This window comes from Medicago sativa, chromosome 1, assembly GCF_051527215.1.
Source record: "Medicago sativa cultivar Bolivia chromosome 1, Bolivia_mono, whole genome shotgun sequence".
Taxonomy (NCBI): Eukaryota; Viridiplantae; Streptophyta; class Magnoliopsida; order Fabales; family Fabaceae; genus Medicago; species Medicago sativa.
This window is the reverse complement of record NC_140749.1, coordinates 36,461,585-36,479,789: the sequence shown is the minus strand read 5'-3', so window position 1 is coordinate 36,479,789 and position 18,205 is coordinate 36,461,585. Positions and strand designations below refer to the sequence as shown.

The following is an 18,205-nucleotide window of genomic DNA, read 5'->3' as shown; positions in this document are numbered from 1 at the left end:
ATTAATCTGAACAAAACCGTATCTCAAAACAGAATGAAGCACTTGTTAAAAGTAACAGGACGCAAGATAGAAGAAACTGTTAGATACTGGTTCAGATATGTATAAATACAAATGATAATTCTATGGTATTTGGGAGATTATTGCATAATAATAAGGAAATGCATGTGATGTATTATTATTGATATAAGAAAGTAACTGCAGAAAGGTAACCAACCTCTAAGAGTTAGAGAGCCTAGTCTCTCCCAAACCAACCCACATACAAAATACCCAATGCCCTCCCTTTTCCTCTGCATCTTTATTTATAATAGTAACTCACTATAACAGTTGCATAGAAGTTCTGCAGATAACAGTTACTAATTAATATATTAAATAAACAACTAATATTTTATAACTTATGCCCTTAGGAGTCCTATATCTAACAATACTCCCCCCTAAAGATTCACCTTGTCCTCAAGGTGAAGGATAACATAAGTGTCCTCCAGGGTCCCATAACTTGAAGTAGAGTGACAAAGTACTGCCGACCACTAGAAAAACAGCCGTGTCCTCAAGGCTGAGATGAGAGAATTGGTTTGAGTACATTTTGTCATTCCTAACTACTAGAGTAGCCTTGACACAAGTAGCTTGCAAGTCACCCAAGCAATTGAACATGAACAATTTCAGCAAGACAACTGTTGCTACAACACAAAGTAAGGCGACAACTAGGACAATGGCGATGAGAGATTGAATTTCCTGATAAATGAATTCCCCAAAAACTCTCATTGTGCTGTAGTGTTCGAAAACCAAGTCATTTCCTCCAGAATCCCATTGATGGGAGCCGGACAAGCCCATTTCAAGTGATCGAGTCATCCACACAATTCCACTCCCATTTTAATTGGTTGGCAACCGACAACTAATGTATTTCACATGCCAAAGGGCCTAATACATCATCAATCAAAGCCATCACCACCATTGAAGAGATCTCAATATTAAGAGTAGATGGCAGTGATGATTCCCTTTCCACTTCCATGTTCCTCCTGCTCATAAAAAGAATTACGCGTGTCTTCAAAAATATAGATAAAACCACTTTGTTGTACTTAGTAACTCCTTCACCTTTCACTTGGATAAACTTATCAGCAATCAGATATGGGCTGCTCCAATGACCTTGAGATGGAATTCCTATTTGATCTAATTGAAAAATAGTGTGCTTGAGAATATTTGTACGTATGTTATCCTTTAAGAGCCCCTTCATCGATAACGTCTTTATGACTGAAGGATGAATCACCAATGATTGTTTGAAAAGGTTTGATGCAAAAACCTCTAAATTACAACCATAGGTTTGTCTATGTTTTATGCTATTTTTGGAATCTAGTGACTCTACATTGCTCCACCTTTTAATTTCTCTCACCCACTTACTAGAATTGTTTTGTGCCTGACCCACTAGGTTTATTGTTAGATCCAACATACAACCTGACCAATCTGTTCCACCGTTTTTCTCCTTCTGGTTTGTATCATCTACTATAGCCACCCCCTTTTTCATAACCGAATGGCTATCATTAAATTGAACCGAACCTAGTAACTCTATTCCTGTCCACATTTCTAATACCTTCCATACCAAACAAAAAATAACTTGGGTCTGATCCATTAGATTAAAAGAGATACCAACCTTAACAATTGACCCTGTTATCCTTTTGACCTCACAATCCTTCCCAACTGAAGCGACGTTGAAACGTAACCGTTCAGTTGCAAGTGTGTTGCTCGTCGTCGGTAACGGTCGAACCACTGCAAGTTGGTTGATGCCAGGCGGTTCCGGCCATTTCAGCGGCGGTGGTATGTGCTGAGTATTAATTGTTGGCTCTTTCCCTTCCTCCTTGGATCGGGGCCTGTCTCTTGTTGCATCTGAAGACGACCAATCCGGTGATTTGGGTGGCGGTTCTCTCCGTTGGAGATCTGCCGCGGGTTGACTAGAGTCTAGCGACTCTGGCGGTGGTGATTGTGATGAAGGCAGATCTGGTGTCTCCGGTGGAGGGTGCAGATTGGGAACAATCCTTCTCTCCTTCTCACATCTTTGTGTCTCAGTTGCTGCATCGATGATTGTCTCAAACACTACCACCGATTTATTGTGACTTGCAGATTTTTGTACCATGCATTTTGTGAATGGTGTCACATGAAAGTCCTGATGTGACCGCTCTGGTGGTGGTTCGATGCCGCTCAAACTAAGCAGCGATCCAGAGTTTGTCTCCTTACCAACCTCCTTTGACTCTTCATAGTTTTCTGTGTTCTCATTCAGAACGTACTCATGGCTTTCTTGCTCCTCGCCTTCTGCAGACTCAAGCATATCCCATAGGTCTGGGATGAATTTCTGAATAAAACCTCTTTCAAATATCTTCCACGTCGCATTCTGATTGCCATTCTTCCAATAAGACCACCAATTGGAAGCTTCTCCTCTGAAAGCATACAGAGTAACCCAGTCGACCTTCATTTTCTCTGTGATCCAAATATTGGCTTCAAAGTACCGTTATAACTGGATCAACCACCAGTAGGCATCTTCCTTTCCATCAAAAATAGGAATCAGTCTCTCGAACATCACTGGCTCTCACTCTTCTATCAAGAACAAATGTGATTTTTTTTTTTTTTGGATCAGAACTGCTCTGATACCAGTGTTAGATACTGGTTCAGATATGTATAAATACAAATGATAATTCTATGGTATTTGGGAGATTATTGCATAATAATAAGGAAATGCACGTGATGTATTATTATTGATACAGGAAAGTAACTGCAGAAAGGTAACCAACCTCTAGGAGTTAGAGAGCCTAGTCTCTCCCAAACCAACCCACATACAAAATACCCAATGCCCTCCCTTTTCCTCTGCATCTTTATTTATAATAGTAACTCACTATAACAGTTACATAGAAGTTCAGCAGATAACAGTTACTATGTAACAGTTACTAATTAATATATTAAATAAACAACTAATATTTTATAACTTATGCCCTTAGGAGTCCTATATCGAACAGAAACATTTGTTAATATTTACACTAATCAACAATCAATAATACTACAATATGGCATATCTAGCTATCAATCAATAATACTAAATAAAGAACTATTTACACTAATCAACAATCAATAATACTACAGTATTGAATCTAACTATCAATCAATAATATTAAGATAGACACCTAATTACATATTATAACACACACACATATTTATGATCTGCACTTCTGCAGTTAAAGAACTAAAATTTCTTACTTCCATAAAAAGACCACACTCCTAAGCTTTTTTTGCCTATTTGCTGCATTGTTATAGCTAAAATTTAAACTCAATATGATATGTTTTTTCATGAAAACAGTAGTGTACATCGTAAATGACACCTAAAATGGAAAATACACACAATTAAATACATGCACGCATATAACATCAAGGTTAAGAAAGAACTTTAGTTATTCCTCCACTTGCCTCCTCTCAAACAAAAAATTTACAAATTAAGAACAATAATTCCCTTATTTTTACCCAATCATGGCATACCTTCTAGAAGATTCAGGCATGGAGTTCCTCCTATAACTACTTTAAGCATAACTAAGGAAAAAAAAATGCACTTACAAATTACAATTTAGTACTAAATCTGGATAAGTGATCAAACACAAAATAGATTCTGATTTTTTACAAAAAAGGTGATTGGATAAAATCAACTTCAAATTTAGTTTGTTTAGATAAAATTATATAAAAGCGATTTTTTGTTACAAAATTATTTCAATCTTATGAACCATATTTTCTCTCTCCTCTTAACAGCTTATCATTTCAAGCTGTTTTTAATTAATTTTTTTTATTATGATTTTTTTAAAAAAGTTGTAACAAACGGATGCAATACTCTTAGATGTGATTATTTTTTTTTTTAAAAAGTGATTTTTCTTTTCTTAAAAAAGCTATAACAAACGGGCTCTTTGTCAGTGGTGCTTCGCTACTTACGACACTTAGCATTTGAAATCCAAATATTTGATAAGAATTTGGACATAAATACCGTATAATTAAGATTAGTTAACCAATGCCCCTACCAGCAGTTAAAGATTTAAAAATTGGAAGAAAAAAGAAATTTTACATATAAAAAAACACATTTTCAACGTGCAAAAAATAGAATATACAATTTCCAAAATATTATCCTATTAGTACCCCATTTCCCTATAAAATGAGTTATAAGTGCTTTGTTCTTTAAATAGTTTCCTCTCACTTGTTGGATGCGTTTTCACTCTCAGAACCAATGTGTACACTAAACTAAAAAGTATATTGTGTTGAGAAACAATATCGGAAACCGTATGTCTCCAGTCTCAATTATAGATGATAATTTTAGATTTATTTAATAAATTATATATATAATCTATAATATAGATCATATACATCATTTATTTAATAAATCTAAGAAGCCAAAATTTAGGTTTGTTGTAAGCCTTGCTACGTTGTTGCATGTAATTTGTCCATAAATATATTCAAGTTTATGATTTGATTTGTTATAGAATAGGCAAAAGTGAATCTATCAATATCGTGCACATGATAACGAACCATTATTTGACAACAAAAACTACGAAATCACTGGTAAAGAGACAACTGGAAGCGGTTTCTATAAAGAATGGATAAAATCGAATAGAAGGCTTAAGAAGCATCCAATGGGAAGTTCCAGAATCTGGCTGACCACTTTCACCAGCCCCACAACACACCAAAGATACAAAATAAAAAAAACAAATTGAATAATATTTTTTTTTAATGGTCAATGTTAATTTGGGTATAAATCAGCCCTTCCAGATTTTATTTTGTCAAGCTCCATGAATCAGATTTAATTAGGAGAATAAAAACGAATAATGCACAAAAACTATTCCTCACGAGGAAATAGACAAATAACCCATTGAAATTGTAAAATCTTGCAATTATCTCGTTGAAATTTAAGAAAAGGCAAAAACACCTCTTAAATTGTTGAACGCTAATCAAATCGGTACTTGTTTTTCTTTTTGGATTTTTCCACACATATGAGCAAATACCCCCTCAAATTTGGGTAGCACTTTGGTGACATTTGAAGTGCCAATGTTATGTGACATTGGCCAACCACAATGTCACAAGTGTGTAAAACGACAAAAAATGACACAAGTGTGTAAAATGACATTGGCCAACCCAATTTTACACACTTGTGACATTGTGGTGGGCCAATGTCACATGACATTGACACCCCAATGTCACCAAAGTGCTACCCCTCAAATTTCACACTCATGTACAAAATACCCCATGAATTTGCAAAAATCAAGCAAATTGGTCCCTACAACAAACAATTTTTCTTTTTTCTTTTGCTTTAATGAATTTGGTAGAACAGTTTGATTCTTATAAGTAAGAACAGATTGAAGAAGAATGATATAGATTGTATCGAATGTACTTAGAGGAAATAGAATTAAAAGGAAAATTGTGTATGTGACACACAACATGGTATAGAATTGTGTGTGACACACAACATGGTATAGAATTGTGTGTGACACTACGTGGAGAATAATACACATAAAAAATCACTCATGGATTCCAAAGACCGGCCTCACACATAACAAACATATCCTTTAGAAAAAAACACAACTAACATATGATAATCTCTAACATGTGACACACAACATTTCCCTTTCAATTGCAATCCTCTAACTACATTCAATACAGTTCATATCATTCTTTTCCAATTTGTTGCTACTCATAAGGATCAAACTTTTAACCAAATCCATTAAAGCACAAGAAAAAATTGTTTGTCATAGGGATGAATTTGCTTAATTTTTGTCAATTTTCGAGGTATTTTGCAGTGAAGTATTTAGAACAATTAACTTAAAACTGGTGTAATACTCTTCACACTTAATCCATAACCATAACCTATACTATATCAGAACAGAATCAACATCCAATTACAATGACATAAGTTCGCAACAGTAAAACAACATAGCAAAATCCAAACTCAAATTACAATAAAACAGAGTAAAAACTTATCAAATTCCAAACCCAAATTCTTTTTTCTAAAAAAACAAAGAAAAAAGAAAACCTCATTCATTCTTTTACGCAATAGCTCCATAAGCCTCCAAATTCTCCCCAGTAAGTCTGCAAAGTCTCCATTCCTGCAAAATCTTAGCACCCATATCTTCATAAAACTTGATAGCATTAACATTCCAATCAAGAACAACCCATTCAACTCTTCCATACCCCATTTTCACAGCTTGTTTCGCAACAGCAGTAAGCAACATCTTCCCAAATCCTTTCCTTCTATAACACTCTCTCACAAACAGATCTTCAACATAAAACCCATGTTTCCCCAAAAAAGTTGAGTAGTTAGGAAAAAACAAAACAAACCCAGCAACGAAAACTTCATTTCCATGTTGAGTTTTGAAGTTTTCCTTCTCTGGGTCATCGATTGGGAGATCCAAGTTGATAGTTTTGGTGATGGGTTTGTAAAATGGGTCGTTGTCGAAATGGGTATCGGTGAAAGGGTTTTGAGAGACTTCGAGGATGAGTATGGTGGTGGAATGGAAGGGTTTGTTTTCAGGGGAGAAGAGAGTGGAGGAGTAGGAAGCTTCTGTGGCGGTCATGAGATGTGTGAGTTGTTCGAAAACGGCCATTTGATGCATTAGTTTGTGGATGTAGGGAACGTCAGAAGGGGTGGCTAAACGGATGCGGGTGAAAACTGGGTGGCGTGGGAGGGCGGTTTCTGGCATGGTTGATGGGGGTTCTGTCGGTGGTGGTGGCGGTGCTGCGGAGGCCATTGGTGGTTTGGGTTCGGTTGAATGGATGAGGGTTTTTGTTTTTTTGCTTTTTCTTCTGTTTGAGAGTTCTAGAGATTGGTATACGTGTAGTGGTATGGTGTGGTAAGCGTGTGTGCTAAAAATGGGTGAGGATGGAAACTAAAAATATTGTTTAATGTCGTGGTGAAGTAAAATCAGTTGACAAAATTCTAGAAAAAAACTTTTTAATGATAAATTTCTAGTAATTAAAACTAAAAACAAATATTGTTTAATTAGTTAATGTTATAAATATTAATAGTGGATGTCCAAATAACAAATGGGTTAATGGGCTATACTACTAGATCATTGTGCTTAGTCCATAAGCTATTCTATTTTCCCATAAATAAAGCTCATTTGTAACATTCTCAACCACATTAGAGAATAATAATACTTCTCTCTATTCTCTCTTCTTCTCCTTCTCTCTATTATTGTTTCTATTTACTTAGTTTCATAACACGTTATCAGCACGCTTTAATCAACTAAGAAGGTGAATAGTTCTTCTTAATCTATTATAATAAGTTGTAATTTTGTATCGATGATTATAGGCTATTGTTGCAATTCCATCAATTTGGAATCAATGCCTTATAGATACATATTATTGTTATTATACAAATTATATAGTGTTTGTTTGTTTTTCATTAAACATTCATGCATCCCTGAAGGATTGCATAAAAGATTGATTACATCTATAATATAGCTCCCGAAGAACTATATTCTAAAAGGAACGCATCCCTGAAGGATTGCTTAAAAACTCAAATTGTTTTCCAATGAATTCCTGATGAATTCAAAGGTGTTGTATCCCTGAAGGATTACTTAAAAACTCAATTTTTTTTCAATGAATTCCAGGTGAATTCAAAGGTATAGTATCCCTGAAGGATTGCTTAGAAACACAATTTTTACGGTGCATCCTTGAAGGATTGCACAAATGAATTGATTAGATTTATATTATTTTTTTATCAAGATTTGATTTAGTATATAGTTCTTAAAGAACTTAAAAGAAACTATTTTTTCCACCATGAATTCCTGCAGAATTCAACGTCCATGCATCCTTGAAGGATTGCACAAGGATTGATTTTTTTTTGAAGGCATAAGAATTTATCGCATATTGAGATATATTATAAAGTTCCTGAAGAACTCAATATTATTCTGAGTGAATTCTGGACGAATTCAATTCAATAGTGAAGCATCTCTAAAAGATTGTCAAAAAAATTGATATGATTGTGTAGAACTTGAACTCAATTTGTTTTTACAATAAGTAACAAGAAAAATTGATTTTATGTATTTGCCCAGAGCAAATATATACATTACAGTTTATTACTATCATGTTTCAAATTGTGATGATGAACTCCACCCAGATTTAATTTCCCTCTTTTACTTATTGGTTCTTTAGGAGAGAAATTGGTTTCTTGATTACATGCCTTGCAATTTTAAAATAGAAATATGTGACAAGTTTTCTTTGTTTTGCTTTTATTTGCATAACAATCATTATTCGAAAGAAAAATGCCATATTAATTCGTTTTAATGTAATTAATTGACATTACAAGATAAATTAATTTGTCTTAATGTGATTAATTGCCTTGTTAATTTGTTAAGAGATAATATTCCTGTTTTTGAAATATTAATTTGTGTGCTTGTAATGAGAAGCAAATTTTAAAAGCATATAAGCAAATTTTAAAATAGAAATATATGTGGGTTTTTTTTTAATCAACGTGACAAGAAGTAAATAATTGATATGTTTTGTCGTGATTTTGATTGTAATTCTCTTGATATGCTTCTAAAACATTTGAATTTGTAATAAGACTTGTCTTTAAATATGAGATCACATCATTAATTAGGTCTTCATTTTCATAATTAAGATTTTATTATTGTAATTATTATTATTACTATTGCTTGGTTCTTGATCCTTGTGGACATATTTTTGAAGAAATAATTTTTTTTAATATTAAATCATATATGAAAGATTTCTCAAAGAATTATAATTGTTTATTAATATCATTTATGATTTAATCCCAAAGAATTACAATTGTTTATTATGAAGGTGAGAAAAACACAAGAAGGGGGGTTGAATTGTGTTTTGAAAAATTCTTCGTTTCTCCTAAAAACTGAACACACTGATCAGAAGCTAGGTGAGACAGCTTCTGAAGTGATAATCAGAATCTAAATGCAGCGGAATAAAACAGAGAGAGAGAAGAAGAACGACACAAAGCAATTATACTGGTTCCTTCCACAATCCGGAAGTAGTCCAGTCCCCCTTGCACTTCCAAGGAGATTTCACTATGAGTAATATCTGATTACAAATGCTCAAGCACACAAGCAAGAGACTTCCAATGCTCAAGCACACAAGCAAGAGACTTCCTTTGCTCAAGAACACAATCAAGAGACTTCCTGCTCAAGCACAATTGCAAGAGACTTCCTAACTAAACAAAATTACACAGAAAATTGTTTAAGGTTGAACACTTGATATACAATCAGAGGTGCTCACAATACAAATCAGATACAGACTCAATGGACTTAAGAATTTCTAAGATATGACTTTAAGACACAGAAATTCTAAGTGAATGCAGAACAATTTCAGCAGAGGTTTGGCACTTGTAAAAATGTTGTGAGTCTTTCGTTCAGCGTTCTTGCATTACCAAATCTCTAGGTCTTCACTCCTTTATATAGAGGTGTGAAAGAGACGTTGTGAAATTGCCAGCACACCAAAGAGTCGTTTGTTGAAGCTTGATCTTTCACCAATGATCTTTTGCCTGATTTGGCTGTTGTCCTACGAAGAACCAATTTGAAATCCATTCCTTATCCAAAGGAACATCTATGCAGGCGAAGCTGTATTCTGGAGCTGTTTTCTTGTCTTGTAGCGTGGACACAAAACAGAGTAGTGGAGAACGTGGTTGTACAATTCGTACAAAGTACAATGTCAACGCTTTCGTCCAAATTGCAAGCACAAGCCTTCAAACACCTTTGAAATGACCGTTGCAAAATTCCACTAATCCTTTGTTTGTGTTTTCGAATCCAATAGACAGCTTTTGCATTGATAATTCCTCAATACTTGAATCTTTTGTAAATCCAGTTGAGATTCAGCTTCTGGTGAAATATCTTCTGATGAGGCAGCTTCTGATGATGCAGCTTCTGATGATATGACTTCTGCAGCTTCTGATGACGCAGCTTCTGATGATGTGGCTTCTGGACCTCTTGTCTTCAGAAGCACTATTCTTCAGGAGCAGCTTTACTTCAGGAGCGCTATTTCTTCAGGAGCAGCTTGACTTCAGGAGCGCTTTGCCTTCAGAATCATCTAAGCTTCATTTTCTTTTGCTCTTTATTTGCTCATTCAGAACCAATGATGATGTAACTTTATAATTATGGTCTTGTACACTTGAACAAATATTAGCTAGTCCAATTTACAATTTTTAATACCTTGTTATCATCAAAACTCTTAAAGGTTCATTGTTAAACACATTTTGTTCCAACAATCTCTCCCTTTTTGATGATGACAAACAAAAGTATTTAAAATTGATCAATTGTTGTTAATCTAATTAACAAGTTGACTTTGGGGTTCTGAGGTTTGTAAGCTCAGAGTCTGAGGTTTGTAAGCTCAAACTCCCCCTGAGTCTGATAGTCTTTAAGGTGAGGTTTGTAAGCTCCCCCTAAGTTCTATCCAGGTTAATTAAATTCATTTTTCGCACAATAAAATTATCAGAGCTTTTTTTAAAAAAAAATTGAATCATTGAAAGAATTAACTTATAGATAAGAAGAATGGTTCAATTAATTTTACTTGAATTTTGATACTTCTTCGTTCGTTCATAGCTTATACCAATAAGGTAAAAAAAATGATAGAAGTTTTTCAAAAATTTCAAATGCCATTAATGGGGCTCAGAGCCTTTAAATACTTGTCACATATACTCCCCCTTTTGTCATTATCAAAAAAAATGAAATAAACAAATAAGCATAAAAGACAAAAAGATTTGAGAAAAACTCAAACAAAAGAGAGTATACAAGAAATTAATTAAATAAATCAGATCAAAATATATGAGCATGAATATCCAATTATCAGAAGCAGTAAGCATTCAGAAGCAGTAAGCATTCAGAAGCATAGAGCAATAAAACAAGATGGTTTCAGAAACAAGGACTAAGAATTTAAAACAAACAACAAAAAAAAATAACACAAATGTGTGCAACTAAGGGTTGGTTTGTTGTTGTTTCTTCATCTTCTCCATTTCTTCAATCTTCTTCTGCAACAGTTCTTCAAGCTGTTGTTGCCTCTGGAGAAGAGCCTGTTCCCTTTCTCTAGCTTCTTGCTGCTGCTGTGCCATCTGTTTCTTCAGAAGCTTACACAACCTTGCTTCTCTGGTCAAGTAGGCCGTTTCTGAGAAGAAAGGCTGGTTTGCCAGGAGCAGTGTAGAACTTCTTACTCTGAGACTCTGATTCAGATGCTCCATTAACTTCCTGACAGAAGCTTCCTTGATTCTGATGCACTTAGCCCTTATGCTTTCAATTAGCTCAGTTGCCCGGTTCTGAAGAGATGCCCAGGAGTCTTCATATGCACTTGTGAGATCAATTGTCCTTCGTTGATCCACAAGATTATGCATCTGACTCAGGATTGTGAGAAGCTTAGAATTAATATATCCAGATTCCAGGATGTTTGAGGGTGTTTGTTCAAGGATTTCAAGATCAGAATCACTGATTTCCAAATCTTGAACAGGGTTAGGAACTGGAATGGTAAAGTGTGTTTGTGTGTTTGAAGATGAAGGCTGGTCAGAAGCAATGTGTGTGGTAGAGGTTGAGGCTTGAACATTGACTAGAGAGTTGTCAACATCCATGGGAGTTGGTTCTGGGGAGTGTTCAATTTCAGTTGGTGGTTGTTGTGGTGAAGTTGATGTTTGAGTGTTGAGTTGGGGGTCAATGGTAGCTGTTGGTGATAGTGGGGGTGTTGTGGGTTTATGTGGTTCAGGTGTTTGTTGATGGGGGTTTTCTGAAACAACATTTTCAGAAGCAACTGCTTCTGGAGTTGCTTCAGAGGCCTTTTCTGAAGTAGATTTGTCTATGGGTAACTCACCTGAGTAGTGAAGAGCAAGATTGTCTAAGACAGAAGTGTCTTCTATTGGTTCAGGTACTGATGGTGAAGAAGGTGAAATGGGGATAGAGGTGACTGGAATCTGGATTTCCTGAACTACAGGACCAGCTTCAGAAGAGATCTTCTGTGGACTAGCAGCTTGAGGAACTACTTCTGAAGTTCCCTCTTCTAGAGCATTCTCCATAAATATCATCATTTCTTCATCCTCATTGTCTTCAGTAGATTTACCAGTAATGGCTCTTACTTCAGCCAATTTCTCTTTGAAGTACCTATCACAATCTTCCATACCCAAGGCCTTGAGCTTTTCATCTCTTTGATGAGTGTATTGTGCTTTTAGATCCTTTTTGTCTGAAATAAGTTCAGAAGCACGTTCATCTGCCATCCTTTTCCTTATTGGAGTCATCTCAACCATAGGACACACAAGTTGAAGGGGAGCCTTCTTCTTCTTCAGCTTGGGATCAGCCTCTTCTTTCTCCATTTCTTCAAGAGCTTCCTCCAGCTGCTCTTGGGTGATTACCAAATCTGCCTTACCTTTTCTTCTTTTCTGAGGAATAGAGGCAGCACCAACCTTCTGCATCTTTCCTTTATCCTTGATAGAAATAGGTTTAGCTATAGCAGCTTCTGACTCAGTACTAGTTCTGGCCCTTTTCCCTTTAGGTGCATCAGAAACAACAACTTCTGACACAGCAACTGCTTTGGCCTTCTTGCCTTTCCCTTTAGCAAGAGCAGCTTCCTCCTGAGACCTCGCATCTTCCTCCAAGACGTACTCAGCTACTAATCTAGCTAAGTGTTCAGGATTACTTTCCTTAACTATGGAAGGAAAGTCCCTGATAATCTCAGATTCTTCTGTGGTCAACTCCAACCATTTCTCATCTTTAGGAGCTGTCTTGAAAAAGTGCATTGAATGCAAAGTCTTGCTACTGATAGTCTTCTCTGCAGTAGAAACTTCGAAGCATTTATCAGAAGCATCCCTTGTTCTTCTCAATAAATCCAGCACTTTCCCTTGATAAAAGATCTCAGAGAGCAATCTTCCATAGGGCACTTGTTTCCTTCCTTTGACTGTGCTTTCATTAATAGCCCAGCAGAGATGATCCAATACATATCTTGGAAAGTTTATCTTTTCCAGATTGGTCATGAAATAGATTGCTAGCTTCTGTTGGTTGTTGGGTTGATCAGACCCACCTGCTCTTTGAAAGAAGCAATCGTTGCTGAATTTCACCAAAATTCTATTGTGAATCTCCATTTCAGAAGGCTTAGCATCTTTGTTACCACCCAGAAGAGTGTTGTAGTAGTTTTGCAGCAGGACATCATCCTTCTTAACAATTTTTTGAAACCTTCCTTCTGCATCCATTCTACAAGCTTTAGCAACTATCTCCTCTGTGATGATTACGGGAATACCCATCACTTCAGACCTTATCTCAAGGCTACTGAAGGAAGTGGGATTCAACTCAATCTCCTTCTTTCCTTTCTTCGACCCAGCTGGTTTATCTGCTGCCTTCACAGGCTTTCTATTGACAATTTCAGCCTTTAACCAGAAATCTTTGACCAAGTTCACATATGTTGGCCCATTAAGCATGTTGAAGTAGCCAGACAGTTTCTGAGTTTCTACGTAGCCTTCCATGTCCACTTCGTACTTCTTGAGTGAAGTGAAGTCCACTGGTGATTCTACTTGGACGATTAAGGATTTCCATGGATATCCATAGTCTTCTCTTTGTAGAAGGACCCAGATTCTGATACGCTTTGCTTGTTTGATGTAGATTCTGAAACTTTTGAGCTTGATGATGCCATTTGATGATTGACGAAGATTTGAAGAAGATGAAGATTTTAGGGTTCTAAGTTTGAGAGAATGCGCTTACTTCGCAAGAGGTTTGAGAGCAAATGTGTTTGTTGTGAGTGAGTAGTGTGTGAATTGTCAAAGTGTTAAAAGTAAAACGATTGCAATTCAAAAGAGACAAACAAACATAACATTAATGACACAATTGGGGGCGCGTGAAAAGTACTTTCAAAGCTATTAAATCATCATTGCCCTTTTAGTTATACACCAACACATACAGGCCACGTAAGAAGTTCACAGAGTAACTACCAAGTTAATGGGCCAGAAGTTACTTTTTTAAAAGGTAACTTCCAACGTTTCCACTAATTCAACTATTCAGAAGCAACACATCCAGCTTCTGGACTTCATATGCTGACGTCATCATCAGAAGCGAGTTTTTCTCAGAACCTCAATAAAGAGCTTCTGATGGACTACCGCTTCTGAACTAACTTCAGAACCTAAAATCCTATTCAGGAGCAAGCATTTAATCAGATACAAAGTGCATGTTCAAATTTTTCTTTATAAAATCAAATCTTTCAACAGTTAAAGGCTTAGTAAATATATCAGCCCATTGATTTTCAGTATCAATGAATTGTATATCTAAAATTCCTTTTTGAACATAATCTCTGATAAAATGGTGTTTGATTTCAATGTGCTTAGCTCTTGAATGCAAAATTGGATTTTTAGACAAACAAATAGCAGCAGTATTATCACAATAAATGGGAATACTGTTAGCAGTTATCTGATAATCTTCCAACTGATGTTTCATCCAAAGTAGTTGTGTACAACAACTTGCAGCTGAAATGTATTCTGCTTCTGCTGTAGACATAGCAATAGTTGTTTGTCTTTTGCTAGCCCAGGATATAAGATTATCACCCAGAAATTGACAATTGCCACTGGTTGACTTTCTTTCAATCCTATCACCAGCATAATCAGCATCACAGAATCCAATTAGCTTATAATCTAAGGAATTCCTATAAAGGAGTCCAAGATTGGTCGTTCCTTTCAAATACCTGAAGATTCTCTTGACAGCAGTCATATGAGATTCTCTAGGATCTGATTGGAATCTTGCACACAAGCATACACTGAATAAAATATCTGGCCTAGATGCAGTGAGGTATAACAAAGAACCAATCATACCTCTATACAGCTTCTGATCTACTTTAGCTCCTTCATCTTCTTTGCTTAAGGTGCACGTAGGGTGCATTGGAGTGTTCATCACCTTACAATCTTCAAGTTTGAACTTCTTCAGAAGCTCCTTTGTGTACTTTGATTGATGAACATAGACTCCATCTTTGCATTGATTGATTTGAATGCCCAGGAAGAATTTCAGCTCTCCCATCATGCTCATTTCAAATTCATCCTGCATTAACTCAGAAAATTCCTTGCAAAGAGATGCATTAGTAGAACCAAATATTATATCATCAACATATATTTGCACAACAAGAATATCTTTCTCAAGGGTCCTTCTGAAGAGTGTAGTATCAACCTGTCCTCTTTTAAAATCATTTTTGATTAAGAAATTACTTAGTCTATCATACCAAGCTCTGGGAGCTTGTTTCAAGCCATATAGTGATTTCTTCAGTTTAAAAACATGGTCAGGATATTTAATATCCTCAAATCCAGGAGGTTGCTTGACATACACTTCTTCTTCTATGACACCATTTAGAAATGCACTCTTGACATCCATTTGATATAATATTATGCCATGATTAATTGCATAGGAAAGAAGTAACCTGATTGCTTCCAATCTTGCAACTGGAGCAAACGTTTCAGAGTAATCAATGCCTTCTTGTTGACTATACCCTTGTGCAACAAGCCTGGCTTTGTTTCTTGTTACTTCACCTTGCTCATTCAGCTTGTTTCTGAATACCCATTTTGTTCCAATAATGTTCTTGTGCTGAGGTTTGGGTACCAGATCCCACACATCATTTCTTTGAAATTGATTCAACTCTTCTTGCATAGCTAGGATCCATCCATCATCTGAAAGTGCTTCATCAACTGTTGTAGGTTCAATCATTGAGATTAGTCCAATCATTGACTCCTCTTGTCTGAAATGTGATCTTGTTCTTCTTGGACTATCTTTGTTTCCAATGATTAGCTCCTCAGGATGTGAAGACTTGTGTTTGAATGTGTTTCTGGGAGGATCTGCTTGATGTGAGCCATCTTGTGCTTCATCAGAAGCAGCTTCATCTTGTGCTTCTGATGTGGGTTCAGCTTCTGGACTATCTTCAGATTCAGCTATCTGATCAGGTTCTGGAGTAGCTTCAGGAACCTGTATCTCTGCAGAACTTTCACCTTGCTTTGAAGTTTTATCTTCAAGCTCCTTGTCATCAAATTTAACGTGCATAGATTCTTCAACACAAAGTGTTTCTGAATTATACACTCTGTATGCCTTTGACCTTTCAGAGTAACCTAAAAAGATTCCTCTTTGGGCCTTGGCATCAAATTTCTTTAGGTAGAGCTTGTTGTTCAGAATGTAACATGTACATCCAAATTGATGAAAGTAAGAGATATTGGGTTTTCTTCCTTTAAAGAGTTCATATGCTGTTTTCTCCAAAATAGGTCTAATATAGATCCTGTTTTGAACATAGCATGCTGTATTCACTGCTTCTGCCCAAAAATGTTGTGGTAAATTGTTTTCATGAATCATGGTTCTGGCCATTTCTTGTAAAGTTCTATTCTTTCTCTCTACAACCCCATTTTGTTGTGGTGTTCTAGGAGAAGAGAACTCATGGAAAATTCCATGTTTTTCACAAAAAGCTTCAAATGGCTCATTTTCAAATTCTCCACCATGATCACTTCTGATTTTCAAAATTTTTGATTCTTTTTCAGATTGAATTTGAGTGCAGAAGCTACTGAATACATCACACGCAACATCTTTACTCTTTATGAATTTCACCCAAGTCCATCTGCTGTAATCATCAACAATGACTAATCCATATCTACTTCCATATAGGGATGCAGTACTCACTGGTCCAAATAAATCAATATGGAGTAATTCTAAAGGTCTTGAGGTTGAAACAATGTCTTTGGTTTTAAAAGATGATTTCACAATTTTCCCTCTCTGACATGCACCACAGAGTGCATCTGAATGATAGTCAATGTCTGGTAGCCCTTTCATAAGTTGTAACTTACTAAGCTTAGAGATTAACCTCCAGTTAGCATGTCCCAACCTTCTGTGCCACATCCATTTCTTATCATTCACTGATAGTAGGCAAACCACCTTCTGATCAGCCAGTTCAGAAAAATTGATTTTATAGACATTGTCAACTCTCTTTCCCTTGAACACAATGGATTTGTCTTCTTTGTTGATTACTGTACAGTTGGGTTTTTCAAAAAGCACATCATAACCATTATCACAAAATTGACTAATGCTCAAAAGGTTATGTTCAAGACCATCTACCAACCATACATTATTAATTGAGGTAGAGGAATTACCAATAGTTCCTGTACCTATGATCTTGCCTGACTGGTTGCCTCCAAATTTCACATTTCCTCCCTCTTTCATTGTTAGGCTGAGGAACATGGACTTGTCTCCTGTCATGTGTCTTGAGCAACCGCTGTCTAGGTACCATGATCTTTGCTTTGGCACTGCTCTTAGACATACCTGCATCATTGACATTTTTAGTTTTAGGTACCCATTGTTCTATGGGTCCTGGAAGGTTAGTACTTAAGGCTTTACTCTTCACTTCTTGTACCTTGTGCTGTGAGTTGGGTTGCTTCTGATTAACCATCACCTTAGGTTTTGGTACTTCAGAAGCAGCAACTGTCTTCTTCTGAAACTTAGACTTCAGAACCCCAGATTTTGGTTTCACCAGACTCTGAGGAATAGGTTCTGATCTTTTCAGGATCCTGACCTTTGAAGTCTTGGAATCAGAGTTGATCATAGCCTTTGACTTAGAGTTCTTTGGCTTTGAAGTAATTTTAGCCTTAGAACTAGAAGCTTCAGGTTCTGATTTAACAACAGTTTCCAACTCAGCCCCTTCTGGTACAAAAAATGTTTTCAGACCTTCCTTGATGCATTCACAACAAGATTTTAGATTGGTTTTCTCAAGTTTCACTTCTGGAAAACCAATTCCTCTGCCGTTGTTCTTGTAAATGCTATAAATCATAGAAGCCACTCTGCTTCTGTCAATGCCAGATATAATAAAATCTTCAAGAGCAATTTCATGGTTACTTAAAGGTTTTTCATTACACTTTTCTTGTAGCTTCTGACATAAGAACCTGAGCTGATCTTCATATGTTTTACACATGAAGTCAAAGCCCCTAAGTCATTGTTCAGAAGCTTTCAGATCCAATAGAGTTGATTTTTGCTGTTGTACCAAATCAGCATATTTTTCTTTTAAATCCTTCAACTCATTGGTTCTTACTTCAAAATGTGTAAGAAGTTCTTTAAGTGACTCAACAAGTTCATTTCTGGGAATTTTGGAATATACCTCGTTTTCATCTTCTGAGTCTGAATCTGATCCAGCTTCTGAAGTTGCTGTTGCTACCAACCCAACAGCTACCTTTGCATCTTCATCAGCTTCCTCTTTATCAGATCCAGATTCA

General features: G+C 36.1%; 1 protein-coding gene across 1 annotated transcript; it reads right to left on the bottom strand.

The window, feature by feature from the left end:
- Positions 1-5,853: 5,853 nt before the first annotated feature.
- On the bottom strand, positions 5,854-6,866 carry LOC146954664 (L-ornithine N5-acetyltransferase NATA1-like). Its single transcript, XM_085717565.1, has one exon. The coding sequence runs from the start codon at positions 6,750-6,752 to the stop codon at positions 6,051-6,053; it is 702 nt and encodes a 233-aa protein (XP_085573691.1). The 5' UTR covers positions 6,753-6,866; the 3' UTR covers positions 5,854-6,050.
- Positions 6,867-18,205: the final 11,339 nt, after the last annotated feature.

Bases quoted from the DNA above. Each gene is read 5' to 3' on its own strand.
- LOC146954664 (XM_085717565.1), bottom strand. From the start codon at position 6,752: ATGGCCTCCGCAGCACCGCCACCACCACCGACAGAACCCCCATCAACC.